This window comes from Suricata suricatta, chromosome 8 (assembly GCF_006229205.1).
Source record: "Suricata suricatta isolate VVHF042 chromosome 8, meerkat_22Aug2017_6uvM2_HiC, whole genome shotgun sequence".
Classification (NCBI taxonomy): Eukaryota; Metazoa; Chordata; class Mammalia; order Carnivora; family Herpestidae; genus Suricata; species Suricata suricatta.
Window position 1 is genome coordinate 98,774,864 of NC_043707.1, and position 22,455 is coordinate 98,797,318.

The window sequence follows — 22,455 nt, forward strand, 5'->3', positions numbered from 1 at the left end:
AGCAAAACTGGTATCTCCTTCTATTATTGGCTCATATTGGGAATGGGACTGCTTGATTAGGCCTCACAATGTTGCAAATCAGACCAATATTCCCCACACAGTTACCCCATAAGTAAAAGCATATTCCTGCATAGGAGATTTTAGAGCAAAGCGCAGCAGATGTTTGCCAAAAGGCTCTTCTAATGAGCCCTGCAGACCCAAGACATGAGGGGGGCTAAAAACACAAGAGTTATGATTACCTCTGGCCGGGAGAAGAAGAGCCTGACGTAGAGATAGGAAACAGACTAGGACCGGACATAAATTGCTACATATACCTTTGCTAATTGGAGCCACTAACACCCTCCCTTGTACTAACTTGAGTTATGAGGATGGATAAAAAATTAGAAACCCAGGTGCAAGGCCAACACACATAGGGCCCCCATTATGCTTACATCAAAGAAGGGACTTTCTCTAGCAACTTGTTAACAAACATCCTTTCTCTGATGGTTGATGAGCTAGATAAAATAACTCCCAGCCTATCTATATACAATTTAACCTGTTTTAGTTTTAGCGTTACTAACTTAAATAATATGTAATCCTGGTTTTTACTAAAAACATCTTGTTATTCTCTTGGTTATAAAATTTACTTGACCTTACTGTAAGTGCATTACATGACTCAGTTAGAACTTGTTAATTAAAAACAAAGTCATAATTATTGGCCAAAACCCAACCCGTGCAAAATAAGATAGGTTTGTTACTTTCTTAATCTTGGGGACTGATGCCAAGAATAAATTGGGATGGTTCTACACAAATACTTCTGTAAAACTTGTTTCTGTACACTTTTGATGATTAAAGCACCTTATCACTAAGAATTAGAAACTGTAAACAATTTCTATTTTCTGATGTCATGTTATTGCTTGACCAATAAAGACACCAAGGCAGACAGAGCAGAGATGCCTGCCTGGTGACCAAGGAAGAAACGTGTGGCTCTCTCATCACTCTCTCATGCCGACACCGTCCATCCTTTCAGGGACCCCTGGACCTGCTGGAGCTGGACTCCAGCAATTGGGTATCTCTTTAGAGATACTCCATTAAAAAAAATTAACTTTTAATTGATGATTTTTTTTAGTTTATTTATGAGAGAGAGTGATAGCGAGCATGAGCAGGAGAGGGGCAGAGAGAGAGGGAGACACAGAACCCGAAGACAGGCTCCAGGCTCTGAGCTGTCAGCACAGAGCCCAACATGGAGCTTGAACCCATGAACCATGAGATTATGACCTGAGCCAAAGTCAGATGCTTAACCGAATGAGCCACCCAGGTGCCCCTTAGGTGACTTATTTTTAACTTTTTATTTATATTGGTGGGGTGGGAAGGGCCATCTTAATCTTTTTAGATCCTGGGGGCTCCTGCCTGGCTCTTGGGGTTAAGACTTCATAGATGCATCTATACTTGCTTCATTGTTTTCCCTTTTCGAGATGATTCCACACAGTCATGATGGGCATGTATGCTATTTTCTGTCTTTTGCTGTTACATCAAAGTGTAATGTCTCTCCTCATCTCTGTTTTATAAATTCCTAGGGGCGCCTGGGTGGCTCAGTCGAGTAAGCCTCCGACTTCAGCTCAAGTCATGATCTCACAGTTCCCGAGTTCAAGCCTCGCATCAGGCTCTGTGCTGATAGCTCAGAGCCTGGAGCCTGCTTTGGATTCTGTATTTCCCTCTCTCTCTGTCCCTCCCCTGCTCATGCTCAGTCTCTCTCTCTCAAAAATAAATAAAACATTTAAAATTTTTAATAAAAAATAAATTCCTAGCCGTGGGGTTTCTACATAAGAGGCATGTGGCTGTTTTACATTCACACTATCTCCCCAACACTTGGGGAATCGGTAGGTGGAGGAGAGGTTCTGCCTCAGTCGCACACAGCCCTCAAGTCTCAGGGGCTTAAAATGGCAAAGGCTCGTTCCTGTCCACGCCAGGTGTCCAGCATGGGCTTCGCTCCTCCGAGTCACTGCCTCACCCCGGAACGGACCATGGAGCCCCCAGCACGGAGACCGTAGCCTGGCCCTGATGCAGAAGGAAAGAGCCCTGGTCCCTTACATGCGGCTTCCGCCCAGCAGTGCCCACACCCTTCGGCTCACACTTCATTCTCCAGAGCAGGGGGTGTGGCCACACCCAAGTTCCGGGCGAGGAATGTGCGATCACACCAGTGCCCGGAAAGAGGAAATCGGCAAGAGTTGTGCATTCCGCCAGCAGCCACGGCTCACAGCCACGCTTGGCCAGCACAGCGGTCACTCATCTGGATGTGTCCTATGCTTCCAGACTGTCCGCATGTGTTTGCCTTTGAACCCTATCTTCCTGTCTGTTGCCTATCCTTTCCACGGGCTCTTAGTCCTTTGTGTCGCGATTTGTAACCACTTTTCTTGTCTATTATCAAGATTAGCCCGCTGTCTGTCATTCATGTTGCACACCTATTTCTCTCACTTATTGATTTAGAATCAATAGAATCTATTGGTTCTATTCCATAGAATAAGCTGTCACCAGAATATCGAGAGGCCACGTCAACCATGGGACGTGTGATTTGAGTTCAGGGAGGCACTAACTCAACGTATCAGAGATGTTTAAAGCCACTGACTGGCTTAGTTAAGACAGCCAGTACTTTTAAGGAATTCTCTTAAAGGAATTCTCTTTTAAGGAATACTCCTATAAAGGGAGCAGGAAAATGACCTGTGGCCTAAGGGAGTAGGAAGCCAAGAAAGGGCTTTTTCCTAGATGGAAGCTACTAGAACATGCCTATGGGCTGGCAGACCTGATACAAAGGGTCAAGCTGGAATGCAGGAGGGAGGGCATTCTTAAGTGAGACGAGGCATTGTCTGGTGCACAACTAGAGGGTTTCTCCGTAAGACGGGGCCCAGACACTGTCCTAACAGGTGAGCCGGTGGGGTGGGGGGGCACAGGTGCTCGTAGCTGGGTCAGTGTGGAGCCGCAGCTGTACGTTCTCCCTCACATCCGTTTTCTCACTGAAATAGAGAGCAGGGCATCAGCTGAAAGGCAGGATGGGGGAGAAGGTTTGACGTGTGAGGGGAAGGAAGATATGATGTCATCATCTAGGGCAAGGCGCCTCTCACAGGGCTTAGGGGAACGGGCTCCGGGGCAGTCACTCAGTCTCCTCTGTGCTTGTCTTTCCTCAACTGTGAAATAAAATAGAAAATAAAGGGACACCTGGATGGCTCAGTCGGTTTGGCATCCAACTTCAGTTCAGGTCATAATCTCATAGTTCATGGATTCAAGCCCCATATCGGGCTCTGTGCTGAGACAGCTCAGAGCCTGGAGCCTGCTTCAGATTCTGTGTCTCCCTCTCTCTCTGCCCCTCTCCTGCTTGCTCTCTGTCTCTCACTGTCTCTCAAAAATAAATAAAAATGCTTAAAAACAAATAAAATAGGAACTAAAATAAGAGGGGAGGAGTGAGGGACTAGAATGCGTGGGTTTCAGGGACAACCTGAAGGGCCCCCTGGAGGTTGATTGTTCAGTGAAGCCACAAAACATGCTGGTGTCCTTGCTGGGTATGGTCGCCTGGCTGCAGGGGGCAGAGCCTGCAGACAGCTAGGTGGAGGCAGAGCTGGGTTTTCGCCCACTGAGTACAATAATTAGCAGGACAAGGGCGCGGAGCAGGTGAGCTGAGAGTGGGTGTAGGTCACCTGGTGACAAGAGCTTCAGCGCTGACCTCTATGGAGAACAGAAGGACAGCGCTCTGGACAGGCAGTGAGGAGCTGGAGGACCCCTACCTCACTTTGGGCCCCAGGTGAAGGGCTGTGGGAGAGGCCTTGGGGGGAAGGGGGAGTCTAGGCAGAGCAAGAAGGGTTAGGAACGTTCCAAGAGGCATTCGAGGGCAAGAAGGCTCCTGGCAAAGGACAGGATTTTGAAGGCAGGCACAGTGACAGGTTTCAGAAAGGGAGGAAGGAAGGAACTAGGAGGAAAGGGAAGGGATGGGCCCAGGGAACAAGGCCTCTCAGGAGAAGCGGCGGTGGCCCAGCTTGACCAGCAGAGGGCACCAGGGCACAGCGTGAGAAGCCAACGCCTTACCGCCCATGCCAGGCAGAGTGTGACATCGCTGGTGGCCTGCTTCAGCTCCTGAGACCAATCAGACCCCCGCCTGCCTTCGGCGAGCCCACAGGGAGGCAGGTAAGAGTACAGGCCTTACTGATGAGAGGCAGGAGGAGACAGTCACACAGGAAGAGACAAGCTAGGTGCTGTGGGAACTCAGTTAGTAGGCACTGGATCCGGCGGGCTTCCTGGAGCAGGCACCTCAGGACTTGTGGTCCGGCTATAATGAAGTGACAGGCAGCAGTGCATGGTCCGGCTGGGGACATTGGGACAAGAGGCTGGTCTTTAATGTCTCTTGAGGCCCCCGTCCAGGGCGGGGGGTCCTGGACAAAAGACGTTCATGACCAGAGTGCCAGCCTTGGTAGTGCTTTCACCTGTTCCCAAAACCTCTGCTCAGGAATGACCCACCATGCCCTATGAGCCTCCACACATGAACCCCTATCTCCCCAGGGGTGTGCCTCCATGCCGGTTCATGGAGCAAATGGAGGCCAGTGACGGTACCTTATACACCGCTTCTCACCCCAGTTCTCTCCCTGCAGGCTTAAAGGGACATGTCCGGCAGGTTGGGGGACCCCATCCCTTCCCCCAGCTTCTTCCAGGAACCATCGTCTGACATCTCGCTGTCTGCACCTTGTTCGTGCGGAGGCTCGCCATCCTCCTCTGCGGCTAACCTCCACGCATGCGCAGATCTCTTCACCAGAAAGAATCAATAAAAACACACAAAACACACCAAAAGCCCTTGCGGTCACCGCATGCCTTCCAGGCCCCATTCTAGACGTGGGGCTTCATCAGCATCCCAGACGGACACACTCCTGCCATCGCGTAGCCCTCACCCCTGCAGAACATAATACACAGTCAAATGTGCAGGGTGCGAGGCGGTTCTCGAGCTCAGGACGGACATGGAAAGGGAAGGAGAGGGGGAGCCGCCCTTAGAGATCAGGTGGTCCAAGAGGGTCCGCCCCTGCCACTGCTCCCAGGGTTCACGCCACACATTCCGCCCCACCTTCCCCCCTGCACACCGCGCCGTCCTCAGTCTCCCAGTCCTGCAGTGCCCCCTCCAGAGTGCCCCACGGGCTGCCTGTGTCAGAGCTGTGGGGTGGGGTCAGGGAACCCATCTTCAGAAAGTGCAGACTCCCCTGACAGCCGGAATCTCTAGGTGCTGGGCCGAGGAATCTGCATTTCATAAGCTCCCCAGGAGACTCTGAGGCAGCCCAAAGGGTTTGCTCCCTGGACCCGGGGCAGTGCTGAAAGTGGTCCAGGCTGCTGCACTCCTCCCTGCATCCACCGGCGGGTCCACGCCGCGTGTGTGCTGTTCACTTACATCTTTCTAGACTGGCCTCGGCGTCGGCGTCGCCTCCTCCAGGCAGTACTCTCAGAACAGACAGGCCTGGCAGGCAGATGAGACAGGACCCCAGGCTGGGATCTGGGGCTCGGTGCTACTCTCAGCTCTGCCACTAAACCCGTGGTGTGAGCCTGAGCGAGTCCCTGCACCTCTCAAGCCTCAGTGTGCTCATCTGTAAAATGGTAACGAGAATTCCAACCTCTCTGAGGAGAGGTGAGGCCAGATGAGATGACAGTTCTGCAAATGCTTTATGTTCTCATAGCACCAGCGAAGGGCACACGCATGGAGGGGGGAGTGAATGGCTGGAGGGCAGCCCCATCCTCCATACAACCACCCACTGTATCCCCAGTTTGCATCCAGAAGACCCCAAGCGCTGGCCCCCAATTTCCATCAAGCTCCCTGAGGTCTAGGGTGCAAGGAAAGAATTCCCAGCAGCCCCAGAACTCCAGGCAAGTGGGGGTGGGGACTGGGAGGAATGTGCCATGGCAGCTCCCAGCCACTGGCCCGTCACCCCCAGGCCAAAATATTTCCATCACCTCCTGGTCAGGGTGTCAGGTGTTAATGATGCAGGGAAGGCAGCCACCTGAGCCTGCATGGCCAGAGGCCCTGAAATCCACAGGGCAGTAACCACCTCGACCCTCCCCCTCAGGCATTGCAAGGCACGGGGTGGACACAGAGGCTGGGGAGATCCCGCGGGGAATCAGGGGTAGAGTCTGGATACCCCACCTCAGACAGGAAAGATACAGGTGTTCCCTGGGAAGAGGTGGAGTGGCATTGACTGGCATCCTGTCACTTTGATTGGAAAAACGAAGGCTCAGGCAGATGGGTTGAGCATCATAATTCAGAAGAGAAAGGAAGCAGAGAGGAGGAGGAGGAAGGAAAGGAAGAGAGAGAAGAAAACTGGAGTCACTGGGAATATCAAACTGTTCCTGACTGATTTGCCCCGTATTCCACAGGAAAAAGATGGAGAGGGTCATAGCTAATACCCAGATTCCTCACAGGAGAGAACACAGGCACACACCATCCTGATGGTCCAGTCCCCGCTCTTTCCAACAATTCCAGAAAGAAAAAAAAAAAACCCTTCTGGCCCTCAGTGCTCCCTGGCCCTCCCGCTCCCCTGGGGTGTCTCTGCCTTCGCTTCTCCTTCAGGGTAGTTTTCTTTGATGCATCGCGGATGGCCCTGCCTGCCACCCTTGGGGTGAAGATCCAAGTAGCTAACGTGTGTGTAAGAGTCGGAAAACAGCACCGCTGTGCTCAGAGAAAAGTACCGGCTCTCGGTGCAGCCCGTGTCCCCACGCAGCACAGCGGTGACCCTGGGGACATTTGCCAAGTACAGAATCAACATCAGCCCCTTAGCGTGTTTTCCCTTTCATTCTCTGCTGGCATTTTCCTCTTCTTCTCCCTCCTTTCCTCCAGGGTCACTTTCACAGCCATAATCCATGTTTGTTTTGGGAAAAGATAGCCATGCCACCTGGTGTAAACCTGTGTTTGTTGCCAGTACAAGTGCTGCCTGTCAGGCCCTCCCCCACAGACCCCACAGCTGTCCCGGCTTCCTGGGGCCTCAGGCCCAGCGCGGCCCTTCTAACCCAGTCACCTGCCCAGCCCTGGCTGAGAACCTGCTTGGCAGATGGGCCAGCGGAGAAGGGTGAGGACGGATGTGTCCTGGGGGAGCCGAGGGCCATGCCTAGGCCAAGAACTCGGGGACACGGGGGCTGGCTTCAAGGCCCAGGGGGAGAGGTGGGGCATCTGGGGTGCTGGAGGGGCTGGCTGGGAGCGGGGAGGCCAGGAGGGCCACAGAGGGTGAGTCCCAGCCCCCCCCACACTGGAGCCGGCCCTTGTTTGCCTCTCGAAGAGCCTCAGGTTCTCATGTTTCCCGGGACCATGACCTGGGCCCTGCCCCCCTCATAAGGTTGGGATAACATACTGTTTCAGATGGGACCTCTGTAGGTCAAGTTCAGGGCCCTGAGTCCGTGATGGAATCTGTTCTCCAGCATGCCCACAGGCATGAAAATTCCCTCAAATTCTCGGGTCGGATGGGAGTGAACTACTTCCTGAAAGCCCAAGAGTTTATTTTTTTTAAGTAGAACTAGCATCACTGTTTATTTGCTGAATGTGAAGATGTTATTTATTGATCATTATTTACATGCTCACTATAAAAATTTCCTAAGGAAGGAGCCCATCACCCAGAGATAATCTCTTTGAGTTTTTTTTTTTTTCTATTCATGGCTACACATAGATATATACAGGACCATATCCTGTATCTGTTGGGAGTAAGTTCAATCTGCAAATACAGTGGCTTGAACACATCGGGTTAAAGTATCCCAGAGCTGAAGGACCAGCGGTGGCTGGCTTTGGTTTGCCAGTTCATAGGCCCAAGATCTCTGATTCTCTTGGGATTTCCCTCATGGTGATAAATGACTACAGCTGCGCCAGCCATTGTATCTGTATTCAAAGCCAGCAAAGCTAGTCACTTCTGCATTTTTATCAGGAAAGCAAACACTTTTTCTCAAGGGACACCAACTTTTGGGTCTCATTAGCCAGGCTGGCAGTAGGGAATAGGATCGTCCTGACTGCATTTTGGTTTGATCTTAAGGTATGGCCCTGGACTGGTCATGAGATTCCTCCCGACAAAATCAAGGAAGGAGGGAATGAACAGTGTCTGCTGCATTCTACTTTATAATTTCTCTTTTTATTCATTGTTTATCAAGAACCTCCTTCCACGCCAATAAATATAGACCCAGCAGCTTGGCAGGGGAGAGGGAGATTTGGAAAAAAAGAAAGGAGAGGGGTGGTCAGCAGGGGCTGGGAGTAGGGGGCACAGGGAGTGAGTGTCCCATGGGCACAGGATTTCAGCTGGGGGTGAGCAAAGTGGAAATGGGTGGGGGGCGCCTAAGTGGCTCAGGCAGTTGAGCCTCCGACTTCGGCTCAGGTCATGATAGCACGGTTCATGCGTTCGAGCCCTGCGTCGGGCTCTCTGTGGTCAGCACAGAGCCCACTTCAGATCCCCCCCTTTCAAAAATAAATATTTTTTTTAAAAAGTGGAGATGGGTGCTGGGAATGGGTGTACAGCGGTGTGATGTACTTAACCCAGAAAGCATTAAGATGCATGTTTTATGCTATGTGCCTTTTGCCACAATAAAAAAAAAAGACAGACTCAGTCATTGATTTAACAGGTATTTATTGAGGGCCTGTTGTGTTGCAAGAACTAAGTTAGGCCCTGAGGATGCCGTGATGGACATGATAGACACAGTCCTTGCCTTCAGGGAGCTGAGGGTCTAACGAGGAACTCGGGAAGTCACCAAAAGGATTCCCAGGTAAGTGTGACAGTACGATTTTCGGATAGGCTGCCCAGGAGGGGTGTGTGGCACTGTGAGAGCAGGGGAAGGAGATCTGATTCCGTCAGAAGACTCCCCATGTTTATACCGGGGACGGTCCCCTTGGCAGAGCTGTAGCCGATTACGTAGCCCATCTCCGACTGCTGATGTTTATTAAGGCGACTGTAAACACCCTTTTGTAGTCCATCTTGGCACTCCGGGTTAGTTCTTAGCCTCAGCTCCGGTGTGTGGCCTTGAAGAGTGCAGGGGGGCAGTGCTGAGGTGCTCACCAGGCACCACCATGTCACCCCCCGCCACAGAGCTCCTGTCCTTTCCATTCCCACCGGCAGTGTAAGAAACAGCACTGTCCCTCTGCATTTCGCTAACACCGCCGTTGTCACCCTCTTTACGAGACATGGCCAATGTTATGAGTAAACTGCGTTCTAGTCACTTCGGTTTGCATTCCTTAGATCATTCCTGAGGATGACTGTGTTCTTTCCTTTGTTTCTTTCATGCGGCTGCAGATCTTTCCTGTGGATGAACTCTGTTTTCTCCTCCTGTCTGATTGTTATGTTAGCTCCTCTGGGAAGGATGGTGAGCTCTATCAGGTGTGACTGCTCATTCTTTGGGCGGTTCTCAGGTTACAGGTCCTCCTACCACGGATGCTGTAGTGTGTCCCCGTCAGTCCCCCCCCCCCCCCCCGGCCAGGGCTTCCCGGGTGCTCCAGGACATCTACAGTGCCCCTGCGCAGGCCCCACTCCCCGCGCATGTCTCCTGCAGCCTTCCTCGTGCTAGCCTCAGCTCGACTCCCACCTCCCCTGGGCCAGTTCCTGGAACACGGTGGGGTGGCTGGGGGCGCCCAGCCCGTGTTCAAGCTGGTCTCCCTCCCCTTCCTTCCTTCCTTCCATAGTGAGCCTTCTGGACTTAGCTCGATGCCAGTCACCTGTCTGTGGAGCTCTTGCGAACTCCCCAGGTGGGCCCAGACCCCCCACCGTGCTGCCCAGGAGTGACCACAGTGCCCGTAACGGCTCACGTTACAGTAGTCCCATTGGAGTGCGGGCCCCCCAGACCTGGGTCTGGGTCAGGTGCATCTCTCTAGCCCCAGGGCCTGGAACACGGGGTGACATCAAGCAGGTGCTTGATGAGTGTAGCCAGAATAAAGGAAGGAAGGAAGGAATAATGAGGTCTCCCCCTCCGCTGCCGGGCTCCCCGGGCTCACTGATCAGGCATCCCGCCCACCCACCACTTCAGGTCTGCTCCTGCCCAGGTTCAACATGGAGAATGTGCAGGTGGCTCGGGAAATTTTCACCTGGTGAAAAAATACCTGTGGGATCCGTTATCTGACTGGGCACTTTCTGGGTCTCTGGGCCCTTCCCTACTCTCCCCCTAAGCAATCTCTGAACGCGGCTGCCTTGGCCAGGGCTCTGGTGTCTTCCACAGAAGATCCAGCCTCTACCAAGCATTCCCTGTTCTGCATGGCAGGGCCTGTGGTCAGCCTTGGGGAATCTAGGACACTGGCTGACCTGACATCCACCCAGGACCACCGTCACAGGCCAGGTTGGAAACTGAATTCCTGAGACAGACCACAGGCCAGCCTTCTTGCCACCAGTATGTCCCCTCCATTCTCTTTTGCATCTATTAACCAGAAGAATATGCTCTAAACACTCCTTTCTTCATGTCACTCCTCTGGTCAGGAACCATCCATGGATCCCACTTGCCCATCAGATCAAATCTCAGCCCTGTAGCAGGAATTCGGGGAGTCTGTGACCTAGCTCCAGGCCCCCTCTCTGACTTCATCCACAATCCTTCCAGCAGACTAGTCTCCTCTAGGTTCTAGAAACCTCTTCCTCCCTCTCTCCTGTGGAGCTTTGTCTATACTGTGCCCTGTGCCAGACGTACCCTTGTCCCTTCCTTCTCTTGTTTAAATCCTGGCTTGCAAAGCCCCACCTTCTCTGGGTCCCTTTCCAACCATTCCAGTTCTTGCTAACCCATTGAAAACCAAAAGACTAAGCCCTATGTGCATTAGAATCACCTGGCTGGCTTGTTCAAACCTCAGACCCTCCCAGACCTCCCTGGAGGTGGTTCAAGGACACTGGACTGTTAAAACTTCTCCAGAGAGTCTGATGCTGCCAGCCCAGCCTGGTCCATTGACCCACACTTGGGAAGAGCTGATTGATAATCCAGTGCTTGGCCATCAACCCCAAGTCCACACGGGCCCCTGATGTCTACATATAATACATCTCCCCCTCAGCTCCGCGAACTGTAACAATAATGAGAACGACCATTTACTGAGGGCGCCCACACACCGGACCCACGCTGAGCACTTGGTGGCACCCTCTCCTCTAATCTTCACCACCCGCTATCAGGTAGGTGGTGATGACCTCATCTTATTGATAAGGAAACCGAGGACCAGAGAGGGCAAGTCTCTTGGTCAAAGTCACAGAACTAGGCAGAGGGAAACCCACTCTCCAACTCAGTCTGATTTGTGCCGAGGCCACGCCCCTTCCCTGTGCTATGCAGCTGGTGCTCCTGGGCCAGCGAGCCTTCAGAGCAGGCACCTGGTTCAGCTGATTCCGGATAAATTCCATCCTGTTTCAACAACACTACTTCTCCCTCTCTCTCTCTTTTTTTAAGTGTATTTATTTGTTTTGAGAGAGAAGGAGAGCGCACAGATGGGGCAGAGAGAGGGAGAGAGAGACTCCCAAGCAGGCTCTGCACCCCCAGCGCAGAGCCCGAGGTGAGAGACCGTGGCCTGAGCCGAAGTCAGATGCTTAATCAGCTGAGCCACCCAGGCGCCCCTCCTCCACCACACTACTTTTCAAAAGCCACCAGCTTTTGTGAAGTCCCGGGGATAAAAGTATGGCTGGGGAGAGACCCCTGTCCTCAAAGGAGGTCCCAGGCCTGGTGGGAAGACTGTCACACACGTAGCTAGTCTCGTAGGAAGTGCTGGGACCAGAGCGGTGTGCCCCCCTGGGGAAGGAGCCTGTGGAGAGGGTGGGGTGGGGGTGGGTTCTGTCCCCGGAGGGGAGGGTGGGCCAGTTCAGGCCTCAGGGAACAGGTGGAATTTGAGCCAGGCCTTGAGGGATGATGGAGGAGACAAAGGGTACCAGGCAGGGGAGCAGCCTCCGTGGGCAGCGCGGTGTGAAGGGTCAGGTTTCCAGCGGCTGCACTGGAGGGAGCAGCCAACAAATCGGCTATTTGGGGGCGGTTGGGGCAGATCATGAAGGGCCTCAAGCACCGGGCTGAGGAATCTGGCCTTACGCTGTGGACAATAGGGAGTCAGGGAAGGTGTGGGAGCAGGGCAGGTCTGCCCTCAGCATGAGCACAGCAAAAGGCACAGGTCGGCAGGTGCTCAGCGGAACCTTGCTGCCTGATTTACTGATATGTGACTTCCTCCTGTCCTCAGTAGGGTTGGCTGTCCCTCACTCCTCCGTTCAGCCCTTCTCTAGGAGGATGGGCAAATTAATCAACTTCCCTGAGTCTGCTTCCTCATCTGTAAAACGGGGACAGGACGTCGCCCTTGCAGGTCTGGAGGCTGAAATGAGATCAGGTGAACAGAGCACAGTAGGCGCGTGATTGTGCACAGACCAGAGGGCACAGCGGACAAAGCACAAGCTGGGACTTCTGTTCGAATCCTAGCTCTGCCGCAGGGAAGGGCAGTCTCAGGGTCCGAGAGAGCTAGCACACACACAGCCCTAACACTCAGCAGATGCTCGGAACGTGGTCTGCTGCCCGATGCGACCAGCACAAACCATCCAGTGTCTCCTCCTTGGTCCTGGGGCCTCCCCACTCTCGCTCACGTGCTGTTCCTCTTTCCCCTCGGGCTGGGATATCCTGTGCCCTCGCTCCCCATGGCTCACTATTAGCTTTCTTGCCCCTCGACTAACACCATACTTGAACACCACAGATGTTCGGTGCCCTTTGCAAAGGGCTCTCGCGTGCATTTTCTTACCAGTGACTCTACTCACTGACGGCTGATTTATAAGCAGGACAGAGTGGATCCACACTGTGCAGATGAGGAAACGGAAGCCCAGAGAGGGAAGGACTTGCTGACACTGGTCAAGCACCTGCTATGTGCTGGACACATTACATCTCTTAACTCTCCACAACATCCTCCCCGTTGCCTACATGTGGACACTGAGGCTCAGAGAGGGGCAGCGACTTGTCCGAAGTCACACAGCAAGGAACTGGCAGAGGCTGAGTTCAAGCCCAGGTCTTTCTGCCTCCAAAGTCTAGGATGTAGAGCAAACATGTAGTTTGCGGGGCTGACAGATCTGTCCCCAGGGTGGTTGTGAGGACCAGTTGGGATAATGGGCACGAGGGCACCTGAAACAGTGCTTGAGGACAGTTAATAAAAGTGGCATCTTGTCTGCGTCCACCTAGCCCCATGGCGAACAGGGGCAGAAGCCTGGGGGAGGCTGCAACCTGCCCAAGGTCAGGGCAAGCCCAAGCTCACAGCCCCTGGGACCACTCTCTTGCCCAGGGAAGGGCAGGGACTATCCCCCCAGGGCCTTCTCCTCCCCAGAGAGTGGAAACTTCCAAAGTCCCTCTGACCTGACTGAAGGGTGAAGGGAGCAGGAATTTCTGCCATGGTGCATGGGTCTGGAGCCTGGGGCTGAGCGCTAACATCCCCCTGCGCTTACCAAGGCCTCCAGGCCTGAAGGGCACGCTACCCACCCCTGGGCCCTCACGGAGACCGCGCCCTCCTCCCAGTTCATCCTCCAATGAGAGGGGCTGTCCCAGAGGCCCATGTTCTTAGAGGAGACAAAGTTGTCAAGGCCAAGGTAACTGAGCGCAGTGATGGGATTTCAGGTGTAACAAGCTGGCAAGGCAAATCACCGGGTTGGGAAGGTCACAGCCGAATGGAATGAAAACCCCTTCACCCCCTTGCTCTTCAAACATTTAAAATGCTGCAGACCCTTCCTTTGGAACGAAACCCACCCCATGTTCTCCCCATAGTCCCCTGACCCCATAGTCATTAGCAAGCCCCCCAGGGAGGACCCCCAGGCAGTGAGCCCTGAGGAGGAAGGGCAGCCTGGCCCTCACAGCTAGGCCTCCCCATCCTGTTGAACGTGAACAATTTCACGGAACATCAGCATCAGGCCACTCTGTGACCATGACGCTCAAGGCAAATTGAGGCCACTGAGTAACCGTGGCCGAGCCCAGGCAAACAAGGGCACCCCTGCCTCCCCTGGCTGGTCTGTGACCGCTGTCCCTCTGCCAACGACAGCATGAGCCCTGCTTCCCAATGGTACCCAGCGTGGAGCAGAGCCCCAATTCCCCAGACGCTCCCTCAACTCCCCCTAACCCCCAGTAATCTCACGCCCCTGAGCCATGGTTGCCTTGGGGTCTGTGCCCGTCGCTGCCACAGGGAACCCAGCTATTAACTCTGGGTGAGATCTGGGGGGCTTCTCCTGCAGGGCACTGGCCCATGGACTCTATCCAGTACCCACCCCCCTCCTAACTCTGCAGAAGTCAAAGGCAGACGGCCATCTGCTTCCTTTCACACAGGAGGGCCACAGAGGCGACCAGACGTGTCCAAGTCCTTCAATGAGATCATTTTCATAGTGAAAGAGTGCACTAATAACAACTAAGTGAGGACGGTGGGCATAGACCAGGCCTGTCCTGGGCAGACCACGCATATGGGACCCCCATCATGCAGCCAGATGTGGCAGGCCCAGGATGGGCAAAGCCTGAATCTCGCCATCTCTTTCTGCCACCCCGAGCCCCATGCCACGCCCCAGGCCAGGGTTGGGCTCTCTGCTGGCGGGCCTGGTGACCCGAGGCTCTGGGTTCTCTGGTGGGGTCTGGGGAGCACCCTGCGGGTGTGATTCAGGGGCATGGGCCACTCCTGTGATTCTGTGCCACGCGGCTGTCCCACTTGGGCACACCTCCGTGGTTGGTGCTCACTTTCCAGAGAGTGCCCACAGGGCCGGCCAGACACGATGTCTTATTTATCCCGCCCAGAGTGGGGGTGGGTGGTGGTTACACATAAAAGAATTTGCAGGTGAAGGTGACCCCTTTAAACAGCGAAAACTTTCTTTTAGCTGTTTGCCCTGGCACCCCTTCTGATACAGGTCCTCTGCTCCCCTGCCTTAGTAAGCAGGGCCTAGGAGCACGCTGCACCTACTGTCCACCATTGGGCCACCTGGCAGGAGCATGTGACAGCAGACCGGATGAGCCCTGGGGCGCCCTTCTCTATAGAGGCTTTCCGGCTGAAGGTGGTAATGACCCAAAACAAAGGGGGAGTATGTCTCCAGGGGTGTGTACTTTTTAAAAAATTTTTAATATTTATTTTTGAGAGACAGAGTGAAAGTAGAGGAGGGGCAGAGAGAGAGACACAATCTGAAGCAGGCTCCAGGCTCCAAGCTGTCAGCACAGAGCCCAACACAGGGCTCGAACCCATGAACCATGAGATCATGACCTGAGCTGAAGTCTGACACTTTATGGACTGAACCACCCAGGCTGCCCCCCCCGCCCCACCGCCCAGGGCATATACTTCTGACTCAGCACAGGGGGCATCCCCCGCTTGGCTGAGACCCCCTAGGTCTAACCTAGGCCCAGGATGCAGGCTCTGAGTCCCCAGGCCTGGTGTGGTGCAGTGTCACCGGCCTTCTCTCTGACACTGCCACTATCCGTGCTGGGGCCCCAGGCGTTGGCAGAGATCAGCCTCATACAAGCATCACTGGGAGCTGCAGGACCGTGGTATCTTTGGGAGTAGCTCAGGCAGCCTGAACTAGCCGTCACTGCATTCGATGACCCCAGATGGCCATGTGGCTGTCACTCTACTATCTGGTGTGTCCACTGTGAGCCTCGCTGCTCCCGCCTTGGCTTTCCCTCTGCACTCGGTTCCTAACTTACAAGACCCCAAGCTCAGTAGATTGTAAGCTCTTGGAGGGTAAGAACCTTCTAAGTTCAGGTTTCTCGCCCCCTAAAGATTCTGGCACACAGTAGGTGCTCAGTAAACACCACTCGAATCGAACTGAATCAAGCCAGGAGGCTTCGTTTCCACTGCGATCATAGGCCAGTGCAGATATATTCTGTGGGGAAAGGCGTTTCTGGGGGGCCTTCTGCCCGCCTTTGTGAGTCCTGTACATGCCATTTGGAGATCTGAATGCCAGAGAGTGAAGGGGTGCGGGTCTGAGAGTTCGGGGCTGGGCAAGGGGGCATCACCTGCAGAAGGCTCCAGTCAGGCTTGTAAACCTTCTGTGACCACTGCCCTGAGCACAGGAGATCCTGAGGTGAGGAGAGCAAACGCCTGAGCCACGGGCAGGCAGCCCTGCCTCAGCAGTGAGAGTTCGAGGCCCAAAGGTGGCACAGAGGAGCCGGAAAGCACCCATTCCGCCAGGTGGGAACATCAGGCAAAGCTTTGGGGGAGGGTTTGAAGGATGAGCGTGGATTCGCCAGACACGCAAGGAAGCAAGGGCACGCTGGGGGAGGGGATGGCTTGGGATGGGCTTGGGGCAGTGGGAGGGCGGCGTGGAATTGGAGGAGAGGAGGTAGGGGTGGGGGGCTGACCAGGGAGAAAGCCGGGAGCTTCGCAGAGGTGACTCATGGAAGGTTTAGGATCCTGGGCCCTGGGAGGGACGGGATGTGGGCAGGCTGGGCCAGGTTAGCTCTGACTGAACCTGGATCACACCATCCTCTGGGCGTGGGGCGGGAGGGGCATGGTGGGTCCAAGACTCCACAGGAATGGGGACCCCGAGAGACCCTCACAGAGGATCAGGGCCTCGGTGGGTGGCACCAAATTGGGCCTCGCTCAGAGGCCAGCTTAAGGGGAAAAAGAAAAGGCTCTTGAAGGCCCCCGCGGCTGCGAAACTTCTCAACAAATCCTAGTCTACCTGCAAAGCCTCACCAGAGAAAACTAAGAACGGAGAGCAATGAGTGGTCCACAGACGCAAACATCCTGTCCCCATGCACTTCTCTGAGCCGTCAGAGTGCGCTCGGGTCCACTGTCTCCTACAAACCTCCATACAGCCCCATTTAACAGACAGGGACATTGAGGCCCCATGAGGTCACGTGGGGGTGAGCAGCAGTGCAGGGCTAGATAACCCGGGGAGTGTCCCATCTCAGCCCTGGGCGTCGGGCTCAAAGCCCAGTTCCTTGTCCGGAAAGGGGTCCCCAGGGCTGTCCGGCAGCCCATAGTACAAGTCCTCCTCTTCCTGCTCTGGCTCCTTTGTGCCTCTGTCTGAAGCCTTCTCTTCTTCCTCCCTCGTCCTTTGGGACGGCTGCCAACAGGGGGGCCACTGCTGCTCTGGAGGTGCGTCCTCTGACGTGGGGGCATCGATCAGGGCAAAGTCCCGGAAGCGGTCCAGCTGCTGCTTGTGGGCCCAGGGCTCCCCAGGCGGCCCAGGAGATTCGTCACCATCAGGTGGAGACAGGTTGGGGCTGCCACCCTCGCTGGAGTCCACATCCAGGTCATCTTGGAAGGATGCCAAGGGTGCAGACCTCTGGGGACAGGCCTGCAGGCTGCAGGGGCAAAGGCACAGAGGGCAAGGGGAGCCCTGAGTCCAAGTGCCTGGGTCCCAATTCCAGCCACTGGCTGCAAGGCCCGGGGCAGGTGAGTTCACCTGTCTGGGCCTCAGTTTCCTCCCCTGTCAAGGGGGAGAAATCATTGTACTTACTCCTAGGGTTGTCTCTGAAGATTACAGCACACCGTGTGTGCAGAGCACTTTGCACAATGCCTGGCACACAGTAGGTACTCAAGAAATGGGCATTGTTATGTTATTATCCACACTGGGTCCTTCCTCTGCCTCTGCAGCCCCTCAGGGGCCACCTTCGGTTCCCTCGTCTGCCTCACACATTGGACGGGGAGCTCCAGAGGGGTGGGGGGGCCTCCCAGGGGGTGGGCAGGCAGTAGGTGCCAGCGACCGCAGTAGGATAAATGAGTAAATGGAGGCATGACAAGCCCGGTTCATAAGCAGCCAGGGAAGGGTGGGTGGGGGGTGCCCTGCCCGAGGACACAGAGCATGTCGGTGGCAAAGCCCGAGTCTGAACTCAGGTTGTCTGACTCCCTGCCCCCGGGGGGACTGACAATGAGCATTCAGAGACTGCAGGGGGCTGTGGTGTGCCTGGCACTGAAACACACTGTCCCAGTTCTCACAACAGCCCTCTGGGGTAGGAGCGATTATTCCCACATGGGGAAACTGAGGCTCAGGAGGCTAAGAAACTTGCCAAGGCTACACGACAGAGGAGCCCAGACTCATGCGTCTGCTCCACATGCTGTCTCTCAGGGTGTCCCCGCCCCCATGCTCTCTCCACCCCCAAATGTCCCCCACCCACCACCAGCAGTCCACAGCCCCTCCCCCCCAGCTGGGCAGCACCCCCACTGCTGCGCCCTGTGCACTCACCCAGGCCTGCTCTCAGTCGAGCTTCTTTCTCCCCCGTCCTCCTCTGAGCCCCTGTGGATGACCACCGCAGCCTCCGTCCAGGCCTGAGCTTCACAAGGGCCACCTTCTTCTCCAGCACTGGCTCCCAGCTGCGGCTGTCCCTGCTCGGGGGCCAGCAGGGGCCGGGGGTCCTCGCGGTAGCCCATGACCTTCATCTGGATGTGGCTGAAGTCGGGCAGGCTCTGGTCGTAGGCAGCTTCCTCCCACAGCCTGACGTACGGGGGCTGGAGGCTGGGTGGGACACAGCACACAGCCGAGAAAGCACAGACAGGTGGGTGGGCAAAGGGCCACTCGGCAGACATCACACACACAGGAGGAGACATTGGTGTTAGCCCCACCCCCAACCCCACCCGCTCTGGACATCTGGTCTTCCCAGATCTCAAAGAAGCCTTTAGGGGATGTAACTGTACCCTGTTTGTGGATGAGAACACTGAGGCCCACGAAGGAGTGGCAGAGCTCAGACTCTCAGTCCACTGCTCCTTTTACTCCATGTCTCCAAAGTTAACCCCCGAAGCACTGCTGGGAGACGCACACCAGCCGCATCGGCTGAGAGTGGGCTGCCTTTCAGACGGCAGGCTGAGGCCACGCTTCCCATCCCGTTTATCCGGACACCACCTTGGAGCCCAGTGATCTTCCCCGTTGCTCGGATGAGGACAGCAGCCCAGCTGCCTTGCCTGCCAGGCTCAGGGGCTCATCTAATCCTACCGTAACTGGGAGGCACCGGGACGTCAGCTGGTTTGCCCGGGGTGCCTCGGGCACCAGGTGGCAGGCCAGGGCTCCGGCCATCACGCTCCCTATGTTCTCTACAGCCCCTCTGGGAAGCGAGGTTCAGAGACTAGCTCCCTTTCCCAGGATCACACAGGAGGAGCCTGAGAAACAGCTCTGTGCAGTGGCCCTTCCTGTGTGCCTGATCCCGAGGCTGAGCCCTATGCCCACCCAGAATCTAGCCACCTCCTTCCCCTGGGGATATTCGGTCACTCTGGACACCCAGAACAGAAAACACCATCACTGCCTCCCTCCCCAAGCAAAGCAGAGAGTTCCAGGGCCCTGGTCACAGACCCTGGACGTGCAGCTTGGCCCTCTGAGCACAGATAGTGGACTGGGGAGGGTGGCCGGTCCCACTCCGTCTCCAGGCCTGGAGGGCTTGGCACCTCCAAGGAGGCAGGCCTGTCTGGCCCATCACTGACTCCCTATGAGGTTTGAGGCCTGTGGTTGTCCTTTCTGAGCCTCAGTTTCCACATCCGTGTAAAGGGTTTCTATGAGGACTGAGGGAAATAATGAGTGCAAAATGCCTGATTTGGTCTCAGGTGCAAAGGAAGCAGTTCTGATTAACTCTGACACACTTAGGGAGAGGGCCTACCTTGCACCAAGTTCTGTTCTTAGCACTTTGCTTATATTATCTCACTTATCTCTCCCCGAAGCCCTAGGAGAAAGGTGATATTAGTACCCCTATTTTACAGGTGGGGCGGGGACAGGAAAGACGCTTTTCCCAAATCTCACAGGGCTGTGCTAGGCCAGCAACATGCCCCTTGTTTGACATAGTAGCTGTCAAAGCTGTTGGGATTTAGGGTCACGCTTGTTTTGGATTTCCTGTCTGCCCCTAAGTCGCTCTAAGACAGGACAAAGTCCCTGAGCCTCAGTTTCCTCATCTGTAAAATGGGAATAATCATGCCTACCTCATAGAATTGTGAGTTCAGAATAATCCCTGATTATTAATAGCATGCTCTCAGTAAGTGAGGGGGCAACGCAGACCCTGCGGCCAGCAGAGGAGACACTGCCCACCCTCCGACCTGACCCCATCACTCTCCTCTGCAAGAGGAGGCTGGCCAGAGGGGCTGCCGCTGCTCCACCCCCACCCCGGAGGGCCTGGCACCTTACCTCTTCTTCTCGGCGGCAAGCCCATTCTCCAGTAGGCCCAGCGCCTTTGGGGACAGGATGCCTTGGAAGTCCGAGTCAGCGGGTATGAAGGTGATCTGCAAGGCAAAGGAGAAAAGGCTCCTCTGCAGCGCCCCCACCCATCCTGACCAGGAGGGCCTCCCCGGGTGACAGGAGAGAGGCTCACTCAGGGCCCAGCACCAGGGGGTGGATGGCTCTCTAGACGCCTGCTCCCACCTGGCTCTTCATTTCACCCGAAAAACATTTACTGAGCACCAGCTGTGTGACAAGCACTCTCCTTGGGCCTAGGGAGCAGCAGTGAGCAAATGAGACAAACATCCCTGCACTGGAGGAGGCCGTATCTTGTCATTTCCCAGGGTCCTCATCCAGTGCCCAGAATGTGCCTGACACAGAGTAGGTGCTTCATGCATATCTGGTGAGTGAGTGGAGGGCAGAACACTGTCATAGATTTCTTGGCACAGAGGCTGTGGTGGAAGGGAAGGGAACAGCTGAAGTTGCACCCACTAGTCCCTGTCCTTGAATTTTCGGTGATCAAGAGGTCTCTGCAAGTGCAGTACATGGGGTGGCCACTGGGTGGCAGAGGAGAGCAGGTCACTAAAGGAGGGAGTGGGATAAGACTGAAGGAGCCCTGCTTTGGGGGCTCCAAAGACTGGGGGAGATTCCTTCCTCAGGGAGGTCATCCCTCCTCTCAGAGCCTTTATGTGCTCCTCTGTGAAATGGGCTAGCCTCGAAGAGATATCTGCAACATTATTCACAATAGCCAAAAGGTGGAAACAACCCAAGTGTCCAACAAGATGAATAGATAAACAAAACGTGGTATATGCATGCAATGGAACATTATTTGGCCTTAGAAAGGAAGGAAGTTCTAACACAGGCTACAACATGGATGAAACTTAAAGAAATAAGCCAGTAACAGGGACGCCTGGGTGGCTTAATCGGTTGAACGTCCAACTTCAGCTCAGGTCATGATCTCAAGATTTGTGAGTTCAAGCCCCACATCGGGCTCACTGATGTCAACCTCTTAGTGCAGAGCCCGCTTCGGATGCTCTGTCCCCCTCTCTATGCCCCTCCTCTGCTTGTGCTGTCTCGAAAATAAACATTAAAAAAATAAGCCAGTAACAAAAAGACAAATTCTGTCCACATATATAAGAGGTACCTTCAATACTCAAATTCATAGAGACAGAGAGGAGAATGGTGGTTGCCACAGACTGGAGGGAGGGTGATGGGGAGTTCTTGTTTAATGGATAGAACAGAGTTTCAGTTTCACAAGATGAAAGGAGCTGTGGTGATTGGTTGCACAACAATGTGAATTTAATTAACACTACTGACCTGTCCACTTAAAAATGGCTAAGACGGTAAACTTTATGCGATGTGTATTTTACCACAGTTTTTTAAATGGGGCCAGAGATACCTGTCCCCTGGGGTTGCTGTGAGGACTCCGGGGACAATGTATGAGAATGTCCCAGCACAGTGCTTGGCACACAGTGGCTGCTCAGTAAACAATAGTTAGATGCTACTGACGATGAAGTTGTCTGACCACTCGGCGTGTGCTGTCCTCAACTGAAAATCTGTTCAACCAACATGAGACCCTACTGTATTACATCAAGGTCATAAGTAGCAGCCCCGTCTATCTCTTCCTACAGAGCATGATGAGTAAAAGACCCTTGTCTGCACCAGGAAAGCTCCATCCTGTTGGGGAGCAAGGGATGATGGATAGAGGGGACAGGGCTTTCCCTAAATGTCTAGAAATAAGGCAAGGGTCTTGGTGTCTTCCACACCTGCCAAAGATGCCCTGCACTTGGCCTCTGGCTCTGTCCTTCTTAGAAGCTGCCCACTCCTCTACCTCATTACCTCATGGCTCAGTCATCACCTCCCTCCCTTCTTCCTCACCACCACCATCATCATCATCATCAACACGATTACCACCCCCACAACCATCACCACCACCATCATCTCTCTCACCATCACCATCATATCATAACCACCACCATTGTCACCATCACCACCACCACTATCCTCATGTCCGTCAACATCATTACCATCCCCATCCCCATCTCCACAGTCATCATCTCCATCGACATCATCATCATATTACCATCACCATCACCACCACCACCACCGTCATCATTTTCACCATGACTACACCATCACCACCACTCCCACCACCATCTCCATCAACATCATCACCATCACCACCTCCATCATCACCATCATCTCCATCAACATTATCATCATACCAGTATCATCACCATCACCATCACCACCACCATCTCCATCAACATCATCACCATCACCACCTCCATCATCATCATCTCCATCAACATTATCATCATACCAGTATCATCACCATCAACATCATCACCATCACCACCTCCATCATCACCATCATCTCCATCAACATTATCATCATACCAGTATCATCACCATCACCACCACTCCC

The 22,455-nt window shown here is 54.4% G+C and overlaps 1 protein-coding gene across 1 annotated transcript in view; it reads right to left on the reverse strand.

The window, feature by feature from the left end:
- Nucleotides 1–15,735: 15,735 nt before the first annotated feature.
- Nucleotides 15,736–22,455, reverse strand: part of BSND (barttin CLCNK type accessory beta subunit) — a 10,740-nt gene continuing 4,020 nt past the window's right edge. Inside the window, exons 2-4 of the mRNA XM_029947850.1 lie at nucleotides 19,998–20,092; nucleotides 18,081–18,350; nucleotides 15,736–17,199 (exon numbers count right to left, since the gene is read on the reverse strand). Coding sequence (XP_029803710.1) covers nucleotides 16,800–17,199; nucleotides 18,081–18,350; nucleotides 19,998–20,092 — 765 coding nt within the window. The 3' untranslated portion in view covers nucleotides 15,736–16,799. The remainder of the gene's footprint in view (nucleotides 17,200–18,080; nucleotides 18,351–19,997; nucleotides 20,093–22,455) is intronic.